This window comes from Loxodonta africana, chromosome 8 (assembly GCF_030014295.1).
Source record: "Loxodonta africana isolate mLoxAfr1 chromosome 8, mLoxAfr1.hap2, whole genome shotgun sequence".
NCBI classification, from domain to species: Eukaryota; Metazoa; Chordata; class Mammalia; order Proboscidea; family Elephantidae; genus Loxodonta; species Loxodonta africana.
This window is the reverse complement of record NC_087349.1, coordinates 95,065,037-95,077,656: the sequence shown is the minus strand read 5'-3', so window position 1 is coordinate 95,077,656 and position 12,620 is coordinate 95,065,037. Positions and strand designations below refer to the sequence as shown.

General features: G+C 41.9%; 1 protein-coding gene across 1 annotated transcript in view; it reads right to left on the bottom strand.

The window, feature by feature from the left end:
• The window catches only part of BMPER (BMP binding endothelial regulator), a 32,768-nt gene extending 20,398 nt beyond the window's left edge, over positions 1-12,370 (bottom strand). The window contains exons 1-4 of the mRNA XM_064290413.1: positions 12,208-12,370; positions 8,768-8,908; positions 5,346-5,450; positions 1,324-1,369 (exon numbers count right to left, since the gene is read on the bottom strand). Coding sequence (XP_064146483.1) covers positions 1,324-1,369; positions 5,346-5,450; positions 8,768-8,908; positions 12,208-12,342 — 427 coding nt within the window. The 5' untranslated portion in view covers positions 12,343-12,370. The remainder of the gene's footprint in view (positions 1-1,323; positions 1,370-5,345; positions 5,451-8,767; positions 8,909-12,207) is intronic.
• Between the last annotated feature and the right edge of the window lie 250 nt (positions 12,371-12,620).

The window sequence follows — 12,620 nt, the reverse complement described above, 5'->3', positions numbered from 1 at the left end:
ACTTATGGTGTACAGGCTTCAGTGTAGCTTCCAAACTAAGATAGACTAGGAAGAAAGGCCTGGTGATTGACTTCTGAAAATTAGTGAGAGCTCTATGGATCACAACAGAATATTGTCCAATATAATGCTGGAAGATGAGCCCCCTAGGCTGGAAATCACTCAAAATAAAACATACACAACCATCAACTTGAGCATATCAACAATCATGACGATAGCACAGGACCAGGCAATGTGTTGTACGTGGGGTTGCCACGAGTTGGAGCTGACTCAAAGGCAGCTAACAACAACAAACACAACACATCCATTGTCTAAAAGCACCAAAAAATAACAGCCAGGTTAACTCCTAGTAATATAAACTCTGACTGTAGACAAACGTAATGAACAAACCTGTTCCCCCATGAAAGCTGCCTTTCAGCTGCCATCAAAGCCCCCTTCTCGAAGCCTGACTGGCTCATAAAAAACCTTCTAATAGGCTTCACAGCTTGGTTAATCCTGTTATCATACATCGGAACTAATTTGACAGCGACGTTACTAATACCCCTCTTCCAATGAAACACTTCAGAAAGCTATCTTAAAGTCCCCTGAGTTCCAGGAGGACTGAGATGGCAATCTGCTAATAAATCTAGGCATATGTTTCCATATGGGGATGATATTAAGCCAGTTGCTGGGTTCCGTCTGCGTGATTAGCAGAGCAGCTTCAGATGGCTTTCCGAATGGGTCATTCTTACAGAGAAACTTCAAGAACTCAGTTATGAAAACAGGAAGGCAAAACTATTGTCAGTTCAATGACCTGTTTTGTCTTTGCCAGCAGCAATACTGGATGTGCCCAGGTGAAATGGTGAAAAGGTGGGGCGGAAGTGAGGGAGGAGGACTTGCAGCTGTTTGGTTTCATAGAGGTAGAAGGGAAATCCCTCCTAGGTTATGTATAATGTTTGGTTTTACTGCATATTATCATCTTAGTCTCTATGACTGCAAATGCTATTAGCACTAAAATGCACATTAAATTATCTGGTCCTTTTTAAAATCTCGTCAGACCATTTATCATCTTAATTTCTCATAGCAACAAATTCAGATGGGAACATCTATATTTGTCTCAATTGTGCTTCTGTGAGAGAATTACAATTGACTGAAAGTATCTGTACTGATGTAGGATGATCCCATCCTATACCTACAGAAATGAAATGTGCATAAAACTTAACAAAAACAGTTGTCATCGAGGCGGCTCTGGCTCAAGGTGACACTTGTATCACTGTTTTTCCCGTTGTGCTTACAAAATGCAAAACAAATAATAACAGAAACACATTTTCAGAGGAATAAACTTACTTTCAGTGCAAATAGGACAACATCCTTTCCTGTTGAGAATTTTACCCTAATCGAGAGAAAAACAAATAACAGGTTAGTATGAAGACACAGGGTCTGCTGAGGACAAGTCTCTTTTTTAAAACTACTACCAGATAAACCAATGAAATCTGTTCAAGCCGTATTTGAACTCAACGCCCAGATGCTGAAACTGAAGTTTCAAGTATCAGGTTCTAAGGCCATGCAAAGGCATTCAAAAAGCTTTCCTGTTTTTTTCCTCCAAGAAATAGAATACCTAAAGGGCTCAGTGGTGTGATTTTTCTCACATGAAGGGAAGACGGGGATAGTCTGGACTCAAGCTTTTCACTGATATCCACATCCAGCCCTCTGGAGACCAAGTGCACATATAAAAATGGGAACTGTCTGTCAGCCAATCAATCCACACAAGGCCTTCCTTCTGTCTTTGCTTACAGGAGGAGCCCAAACGATAAACCGTAACCTGAGCTCGGACTCACCCAGTTCTATGGCTATGAGGGGTATCCACAGGAGATCAAGTTCAGTCAGATTTCTTCTCTTAGAAAGGGGTATGTTATCCATTTTAAGTCATTTTTATCCAGTCAAAGTCAATGAAGCTGAGAGTTTTGAAAGGCTGAGTAATTTTCCATTACCTTTCTGGAAATACAGTGCAATCTCCTACGCTGCATTTCATTTATTTTTCATGTGTGACATTTAAAGGAGGAAACCTAGTCTCTGGGCCTGTATCAGAGGATGGCATTGTCTTTTACCTGACTCACTCGTTAATTACAAAGGAAAAGAAATGCGGAAGAAGATTATGTAACAAACACCCGATTAGATATTTTACTCATGTTATCTAATATCAGGTAGTTGTAAGGATTAAATGGGTTTATACTTAGAATACAGTAGCATTTAATCAATATTAGACATTGCTGTAACTGCTGTTATTAAGGGCAATGAAAAAAATTGGAAACAGTGATGATGGTTATACAATGTGGTGAACATAACTAATGTCCCTGAGTTGTACACATAAAAATGATTCAAATGGCAAAGGTTTTTTAATGTATGTTTTACCAAAATAGAATAAAATAAGAAAGATGGGCAACAATCTTAAAAGTATTTCCCTTCACACAGATGAAGAAATTGATCTCCTGCAACACAGGGGTGGTAGATGCAAAATCAAACCTAATTTTGTGTGACTATAAAGGCCATTAGGGAGCCCTGGCAGTGAGTGGTTAAGCACTCAGCTACTAACTGAAAGGCTGACAGTTCGAACCTGCTAGACGATGTTCCCCAGGAGAAAAATGTGGCAGTCGGCTTGCATAAAGATTACAGCCTTGGAAGCTCTATGGGGCAGTTCTACTCTGTCCTCTAGGGTTACTATGAGTTGCAATCCACTCGATGGCAATGTTTTTGTTTTTTGTAAAGGCTGTGCTGTTTCCATTCTAGATCTGCATCCTCTTTAGCCTTTTATCTGTAAGAGAATTTAATATTTACTGAGAATCTGCTAAACACTAGACAGAGTGCTGTGCATTCTACAGACTTGATCTCGTTTAAATTTCAGAACCCTCCAAATACTTCTGACATATCCCCTGTTATTGAAGAACAGGAACTGTGACTGGTTCATTTTTGTACCAGCTAGATCTAAAATGGTCCACTAAAGGCCATGACAAATTTGAATGAGACTTAAAACTCAGCCCAGTTCATTCAGCTGTCCATGATCTTTGGGCATCATGATATATTTTCATTGCCTAGAGCTCTGTTATCTATTCCTATTTGGCAAGAGGTGTGCTTTGACTTCTCATGCCTGAAACCAGTTGAGGACAAAGCATAATGAGGTCAGCTCAGTCAGGCCATGGGGTGATGGCCAAAGGTGGGTGGACTAAGGCACTCTATGCAAACGGCACACAGCTGTTGAAAGCCAAAGTCACAACAGAATGTGACTCCCTGCATCTGCACCCCGGCAGAATTTGCTAGCTCCCTTCTTCAAGAAAATGAGACTGGGGCTGGTAATAGCCCTAAATTAGGTGGGCAATAAATCGGGTACAGACTATGAAGTCAAACCACTGGGGTTATTGTTAACTAACCGTGGTATTCTGAGCATGCTGCAACCTCATCTGTAAAACGTGTCTAGTATTAGCACCCACCTCAGAGGAGTGGCCTCAGCATTAGATGAGGCGAGCCCTGTGACTGCAGAGAAAGTCTCAGTACATGTTAGCCAGGATGAGGTGATGGTGTCGTAACGACCCAGTCCCCATTGAACTCTCACAGCCCTTCTCACAAATGACACTCCTTTGCCCCTTAGGGGAGTTGGCAGAGAGGCTGGAGAAATCCAGCCATAAAATTCTTTTTCAACAAGACACACACATTTCTGGAAAAAGAGATGTGCGGTAGTCAGGAAGGATTGAGCAGGGAATACAGGTTGTTGCTTCTATTTTTTCTTATTTTTTAATCTCCCCAGGCAATGCAAGGGAGGGCATGCGAGTGTTTAACAGGCTTTCCATGGTAGAGGTAGGTTATCTTCCAAAGACCTTGTGCTGGCCCCTGAGAAGGGAAAGTGTGAACTGGAGGAAATGTTGGAAAGCTGCCTAGACACACAAAGGCAGCCCTGAGGCAGGAGCCAGCCGGGCACTGACAAGCTTTGACAAGATGTGGAGTGGGTAGGGCAGGGGAAAGGCCTTAGCTGGGAGGGATGGATGTTCTTGGCCCAAAAGTGGTCCATAAAGAAGAAATGCTAACATGATGCTGGTGACATGAAGAGCGTTAACCTCCTTGCAGCAAGAGGACAGTAAAAACCATCAACCCCGCTGCAGGTGGCAGAATTCAAGTGAAGCTGGAAGCTCCACATGGGCCTGCTGAGGCTAGTTACTTGAGCCACCAGGTTGGCACAGTGTCCTGTTTTTGTCTTGTGGAATAAGGAAGCCCATTATTACTAACATGTGCTGTGAGAGTTCATTAGCAGGGAAGGTTCCCCAGGGACTGGCAGAAATGATGTGATCCCATTTTTCCCAATGAATATTTATAAGCAGACCATGTTTGAGTCTATTTATTGTATATCCTTTTTTTTTTTTTAATTCTCTCTTTTATGTGCGGTTTTATGTCTGAGGTTTTTTAAAGCAAGACTAATTAGGGTTTTTTTTTTCTTCTTCTTTTTTCTCCCCCTTTATTCAGTTGTGCAATAGCAACAGCTGTTGTTTTTTTGTGCCTCATTTGGCACTCAAGTAAAAACAGCAACTTTTTGTTTATAATAATAACAGATGTGAATAAAATTCAAAGCTATCTATATCAGAGAAGGGAGGACATGTCCTGAGTATATGGATATGTTTTTTAATTCACTGGAAGGGGTATTGAATAGGTTTGACATTTTCCCCAAGCACACAAAACCTTGAAAGGTCTCAAGTTGCTGAGGTGAATTCAATGAAGCTGGTACTTTAAAAGATAATGGTTGCTTTATTCCCTGCCCTGGAACCACGGGTGTCTGAGAAGAGAGATTTCCATAAGGATGCTATTTCCATCTGGGGCTACTAGGCAGGCCAAAGTTAGAGAGGAGAAGCTTTGGTAAAGGGCCTAAGGGTTGTCGCTAGGCAGGAGAAGCCTCTTGGGGAATTTATTAACAAGCCTCCACATATTACATTGAATGGCTAGTAGAAGAAAACTCTGATTTGAGAAGAGAGAAAGGAGAAAAAGCAAAGGATGGATATGGATATGATGTCAAGCAGAAAACCCAGCAAAGGAAAATGATGGAGCAGATATAACAGGAGCTGGAGAAGTTAAAACAAAGAATTGAGGGAAATCAGTCAGGAATAGGGGAGTTGGGACAAGGACAAGGTAAGCACAATTTTCGTGCCAGGCTAGAATCTGGATGGGAACTGTAAAAAAAAGATGGAGCTGCACTTTACAAAGGACATTTGGCTATTTGGGAAGTTGAACTATTAGAGGGATCTGGACTCTGTGTTCAGAAGATAATACACGGTGCGCCACACACAAGACATTTCCCAAGATACTATGGTGAAGAGAAAATCAACCTGTACCTGAGGGCAGCTGCTGATGGGAACGCACTGCTTCTTGCGACACTCTGTGTTGCCCTTCACACAAGCACAAATGGTGCAGTTAACAGAGGACCACATCTCTCCATCCTGCAGAAGAGAGCACAGGATTCCGCTATCAGCTGGCGGCAGATGGGAGCTCATCCAACAGACTGTGGCTTCTCTGCTGAGGAAGGCATTCCTTACCTGATTTAGTTACGTCACTGTTAGACTAAGAGACTGAGGTGTTTATCTACACCCAGGTGGACTTCAGCTGAAGATTGCTGGGAATTTGGGTGTGTGTGCATGCATGCATGTGAGTATACGTGCATGTGTATACATGTGTATACATGTGTACGCACACATGTGTGCCTTGTGGTGTGCCTGTGTGTACGTGTGCGTGTGTGTGTGCACGCGTGCGTAAGTGAATGTGTGTGGGTGTGGGTGTGTGAGGGTGTGTGTGTGTTCCGCCTCTAGGATATAAAAAGAATGTTCATGTCTCTGGCCAAGTCATATTTGCATCTTGCTCCTCATGCACTGTTTACTTAGTTTCACCCTGGTAGACAGTCAAATATGAATTTTCATACATTATGCAATAACGAAAATCTAATTTTCCCATTTGATGGAACTGAAATACTTAAGCTGTCCCAGGCATCAGCAGTGAATTGAGATGTCCAGAGGTGATTAGTTTATTCCCAGATGTGACAGTGTTCTGGACCACACAGGACATCAATATGCAAAGAAGTGTCTAAATCAAAAGACTCCTAGGGCCCAGGCAGACACTTGGTTTGCAAGCTATCTAAAATGCTAAAATGTGGACAGAATACTCCAATTGCCATGCCAATAAGGTACTTTCCTCCCAAAATGCAGTATATGCATTTCTTAGACTCTTGCTCAGCCAGAAAGAGCTATTTGAGAAATTTCTTTGGTTGATTGCATTTATAATCTGCAGTTGCCAAATGCCTAGGCGGCATAAACAGACCTTGTACCTCCTGAGAACCTGCAGGGATTTGCATCCTTGTTTGTGGGAGAAAAGGTCGCAAGCCCCACTTGGGCCTGAAAACCAAACAAGCATTCCTCCCTGGGCTTGTAGGATCCAAGGAACAGAATTTTTTTTTTTTTTTTTTAATTTTTATTGTGCTTTAAGTGAAAGTTTATAAACTAAGTCAGTCTCTCATACAAAAAATTATATACATCTTGGTATATATACTCCTAGTTGCTCTCCCTCTAAAGAGACAGCACACTCCTTCCCTCCACTCTCTCTTTTCGTGTCCATTCGGCCAGCTTCTGACCCCCTCTGCCCTCTCATCTCTCCTCCAGACAGGAGATGCACACATAGTCTCATGTGTCTACTTGATCCAAGGAGCTCACTCTTCACCAGTATCATTTTCTATCCCGTAGTCTAGTCCAATCCCTGTCTGAAGAGTTGGCTTTGGGGAGGGTTCCTGTCTTGGGCTTACAGAAGATCTGGGGACGATGACCTCTGGGGTCCTTCTAGTCTCAGTTGGAAAATTAAATCTGGTCTTTTTACAAGGACCATTAAATATGGTCTTTTTACAAGAATGTGGGGTCTGCATCCCACTGCTCACCTGCTCTCTCAGGGGTTCTCTGCTGCGTTCTCTGTCAGGGCAGTCATCGGTTGTAGCTGGGCACTATTTAGTTCTTCTGGTCTCAGGCTGATGCAGTCTCTGGTTTATGTGGCCCTGTCTCTTGGGCTCATAATTACCTTGTGTCTTTGGTGTTCTTCATTCTCCTTTGTTCCAGGTGGGTTGAGACCAATTGATGCATCTTAGATGGCCGTTTGCTAGCATTTAAGATGCCACTCACCAAAGTGGGATGCAGAATGTTTTCTTAATAGATTTTATTATGCCAATTGACCTAGATATCCCCTGAAACCATGGTCCCCAAACCTCTGCCGCTGCTACGCTGGCCTTCAAAGCGTTCAGTTTATTCAGGAAACTTCTTTGCTTTTGGTTTAATCTAGTTGTGCTAACCTCTCCTGTATAGTATGTTGTCTTTCCCATCACCTAAAGTAGTTCTTATCTACAACCTAATTAGTGAATACCCCTCTCCCTCCCTCTCTCCCCTGTCTCGTAACCGTCAAAGAATATTTTCTTCTCTGTTTAAACTATTTTTCGAGTCCAAAGAACAGATTTTGTTAAAGACAGAGAAACAAGTCAGATTGTTGACAACAACAACTTCTCCTTAATTTTCGAAGATAGTGTAAGGACTAACTACTCTCCTGTAACTTTTATTTCTCAGGATAGAAAGCTCTAACTGCATCTGTCTTAAAGGACACCTAACTGCCCCACATTCACTGGGTACATATTTCTAGCGTTCATTGTTTCAAGGATGACTCTATAAATTATGTCAGGCCTCAGTCACTCAAAGGAGCTTTCTTACAAGGAGACTTGAGAGTGTTTTGCACACAACACCAGCATGATTCTGAGTCTATTTCATCCAGGTACTTGGGAGATAGAGGAGGACTTTAGGTAATAAGGACACATGAGTGGCTCTGAAAGCTCTTGTAAATACAACACACATGCGTCCCCTTCCCTTGGGTATGACACATCACATCTTCTCACAGATTGCATAAGAACCAAACGCTGTCCCTCCATCTGTTACAAAACAGTGTAACAAGACATCTGGGTGAGTGTGGCATGCCTGAGGAGCTTCCATCTCTGATGGAATTCAGAGGGTCTCGATTGGTATTAAGCTTTCCTTCTCCAAAAATCAAAATGTATCTTCTTCAGGTACAGAGGGACTCCCTCCACCCCTGGGAAAATGGACTGAATGGGAGGCACTTTGTACAAAGCCAACAATCCTGCATCCTGAAGTTTAAATGGCCACTGTACTGTTTTCCACTCAAGGACATCAGAAAATAATGTAAAATCTGTATCAGATAGCAAACAGACAACCCTTTGGGTTCAGTTGAGAGAGGACTCGCTCACCTTTGCTCACCTGCTGTGCTGGCTACTTAACCCGTGGACATCCCCACAGGAACATTTTCCAAATGAGAAAACCTTTCTTTGAAAAGACAGCTTTGTGAAAAGCTTCCAGAAGTATCAGACATAGAATTGTTGGGATCTTAAAAGGGTCATCACCCTGAGAAGGGTTACTGAGCAGCTCTGACTGAATGAGAAACTCACAGGAACTTGGGCACCCCAGCCACGGCATCCATGGGACATCTTCTTCTGCTCAAACCCAGTCACAGGACAGCCACATTTTGAAAAGACAATCACTTTTACAGGTTTAAAAATAGTTCATGAAAAAAATAGAGCCAAACAATTGCTTTTCTGCCCCATCTGTACTTGACTATATATGTTATACACACACACATATAAAATATGGAAAAACCCAGTCCACATTTTGTTTGGAGCTTTTTAAAAGTCAGTATGATAGTTCACATGAGCTTGTTCATAACATACCCGGAAAATCTTGTTGCCAAACTTGCACACTTTAAGGTCCTCTGCGGGCACTCTCAGGAGGCACTCCTCACAACAGGCCTCCTCGCCTCTGTCACAGCTACCAGGGTGAGAGCACTTCTTCTTACACACCACGGTAGAGTCCTGGGTCCAAAGGCAAACAAGAAATTAAAACTGATTTCCACCCCTGCCAAATATCCTGCTTGGCCTTCATTTAACAGCCCACGACTATCTGATGCTTTTAAAACATACTCTGTAGGTACCCTGTTTGAATTTATTGCAATAAATAATTCATTCATTTCAAAATGTTGTTTGTGGATTAAATATCTGGACAAGAATATGCGGGAGATATGAAGAATATGATATATATGCTCTATCTTCCAAGGGCTTATAATTTAATGCTTAAGAGCAACTGTGATTCTGCTCCGGCCAGTGTGTAGCAAGATGGCCCAGTTACTATGGGCCAACCTGGTTCCTTCTTCCTGTCCTTTTCTCCTTTTCACATCCTTCATTAACAATGTTCTTTGGCACCTCATCCATGGCTTTATGCCACCTTATGGGAGTTTAGCACAAAGGCAGAGTATTTGTGATCAAAGTATAAAAATTAAGCACTGATGTTCCATTTCAAAATGAAATTCCCCAGGTGTGTTGTGTTCACAAAAGCACCAAATGAATAATTCCAAAACTGGACTTGGGCCCTAGGGTTCTGCTATAAGTAGTGTGACCTTACCTAGGTCACTTAACCCTTAAGGATTGCACGTTTATATCTGTAACTTAAAAGGGAATGGTGTGACTTCTAAAAAAGTGCTGTACAATGAAGAAAATAACCAAGTACATTTTACCTACTAATTCATTTAACAACACATTCAAGAAAGGTTTAGAGTAGCTTAAGGAAAATAAACTTCTATAGTTCTCCAGCCAACAAGATAGAATTTCACCTGGAGTAGTAGGTCATCGGCTGGAATGACGGGAAGGGCAAAACATTTATGAAGCTGAGCAGAAGACGAGTATGGAGGAAAGAAGTGTTGCAGGGTAGATCAGTGATTCCACTGAAGTTAGAGTGAGACCAATGACAGAGAAATGAAACCAAGCCCATCCCCAAGACACAGACCCTATTACTAAGCGTTGAGAGAGGACTCATTTCCAAGCATCAACTATAAACACCTTGTGTGAATCAATCTATGCAACTTCTGCAGCCTCTGTGTTAATTCTGTGACTTCAAGAGGTACTTTCCGTAACATCTACTATACTCCAATCGACTTGTTCATCTAAGCCTAGTATATGACCATGAGATACTCCTCCAAAAAAACATGGCATTTTATATCCTTTGTTTTTAAGTTCTATCCACCTGATGGAGTGGATAGAATATGGGACTTAGGGTCAAATAGGACCAGGTTAAAATTCCCATTCATTTATTAGGTGTGGAAACTTGAGAAAATGCATCTCCTTGAGCCTCAGATTCCTTATCTTCAAAAATGGAGATGACAATGCCTACTTCTCAGGTTACTGTGGGGTTTATATAAAATATGTAAAGTACCTGGCATGGTACCTGGCACATAGCAATTATTATAAATCAGAAAAAATAAATCCTTTGTCAAAGTGTGTGTCCTGATATCTGGTGTAAAAAATAAAGGCACTCATTAATTCTCAAATAATGCATACTTTACTGTAGCGCTCTCACCTTTCACAAAATAAACAAGCATACATACGTATATATATTAAACAAGCATACATACATATATATATATTATGCTGTGTGCCTAGCCTTAGGTCAAGCAATGAGAAGATGGAGATGGATGTACTTCTGTCCTCAAGGAGCTTACTGGGTAAGAGAGGAAATAACCATGCAACCAAACAAATTGCATTATAATGCGAAAAATCAAATTAGTAGAGGTGTAGGGGTAGCAGAGAAGAGAGGATAAAGAGGACTTTGCTAATTTAAATTTCAAATTTAAAGAAGGTAAAGACGCTGCAGGTAGAGGAATCAGCAAATTTGAAGGTACAGAGCCATGAAACCGTGTGTTCTGAGAACTATTCGACAGTTCCCTGCATTTGCAGTGTGAATTGTGAGGAGCATGAGATGGAGTTGCTGGAGAGGGGAGCTCTAACAGATAGAAAATAACTCTCATTAGCCAATATGATTGCAGCCTGATACTATGAGCATCCAATCTCCCAAAGATAACTGTGAATTTATATTCTGATAAAGCAACCTCTTGAGAGAACAGGATTAACTACACTTCTTGATAAGCAATGGGACATATTGCCTATTCATCTCTAAGAGGCTCCATGCATAACTAATTCCCATTCACAGGATGTCTGGCTTTCCTTCAGTCAAGGGGATTGGGAATGTGATGTGTTTCATCAAAGACTCAGTATCCCCATGAAGAAGCTGTAACCTGTGAAATTCCTAGAGGGGAAGAGAGGGCCTGAGGATGGAGTCTGAGGCAGACAGAAGGAGTTGCTCTGTGTTCAACGTAGGATAATACAAACCACAGGAGAGGGGAATGAGCCTCGGGAAAGTATTCTCAGGCTGCAGAACAAATCCTTGTTTAGTGCCAAGGAACAGATAGTTCAGTCTTACCCAGCCATCCCCCTGAAGCAGTGCATGGTACTTAGCAAAGCATGGCTCAAGTAATTAGGAACTTATGAACTCTAATCCCAGCTACTGACTCATAACTTCATTGAGCACAGTTCCTCCCTTTCCCTCTCCAGTCCTTTAGCTATTACAAACAAAACAACAACTACCACCACCAATATGCATTATGCTAAACTTATACAACTGTGTGGGTCCTGAAGCCCTCTGTGGTAAATGCTTAAATGATAAAATATTGCTGCACAAATATTGCTGTACAAGTATAGTCTATGTCTACTTGGTGTGTGTCCCTTTAAATATCTGGAGCACTGGAATTCTTTCTTTACCAATCATTAGACTTCCAGGTGCTTTAGAAAAAAGTGAGCAATGCCTCACGTAAGAAATGGGACAAGGGGCACCACATAAATACTCTGTTTCCAAATGTCCAGGTTTATCTTTGTGGTGAACTGTAAATCCATGTTGGTGCCTTCTTGTGAATATAATTCAAGCCACATTCATGGTCAAACGTGCCAGATAATTCAACTCGGATAATTAGAGCCCAACAATGCTGCGCTGTGTATTTGTCTGATTTGGGAAAGTTCCTCATGACAGGCCCTCAGGGTTTGGTTCTCACCACCACAGGTTCATTGATTGGTGCTCAAAAGATGATAGTAAGTTATATTTTGGGCTTCCTTGTGACCTTAAGTATGATTTCACTGGTAGATGGCATCATTGCCTCATTGGTTTCATTCATAAAATGGCAGTGATAATGTCTCCTCCCAATAACACATTGTGACCTCTGGCTATGCTGCTAACACTGAGACCCAAATCCTGTCTTTGTTAGGCCACCATCCCCTCAGTGCCACCTTACCCTGCAGATGCATGCCGTGCAGTTATCGTAGAGAAACGAGGATCCGTTGTCATATACGTCACTGCGAAAGAGGCAGCTCCCAAAAGGGAGGTCAAACACTTTCCTCTGGCCTAAAAGAAAGCAAAAGGACAGCATAAGCAAGGTATAAGCCAGGGGTGTCCCATTTGGCCACCAGCAATTGCATCACGGGACTGGTAACATTCTCACAGGACCAGGTAAATGTGGTGCACAAAAATAGAGCCTTAGGTCAGATGCTCCCAAGGGGATCCCCAGGAGTCATTAATTCAGAAAGTTTTTTGTTAAAAGAGTTTAATCTCCACACTCAACCCTGAGTTGAACAAATCTTTATTAAGTGTTCACCATAGTGAACCAACATGACTGAGACACAGGATTGCCCTCAGGGAACCCACAGT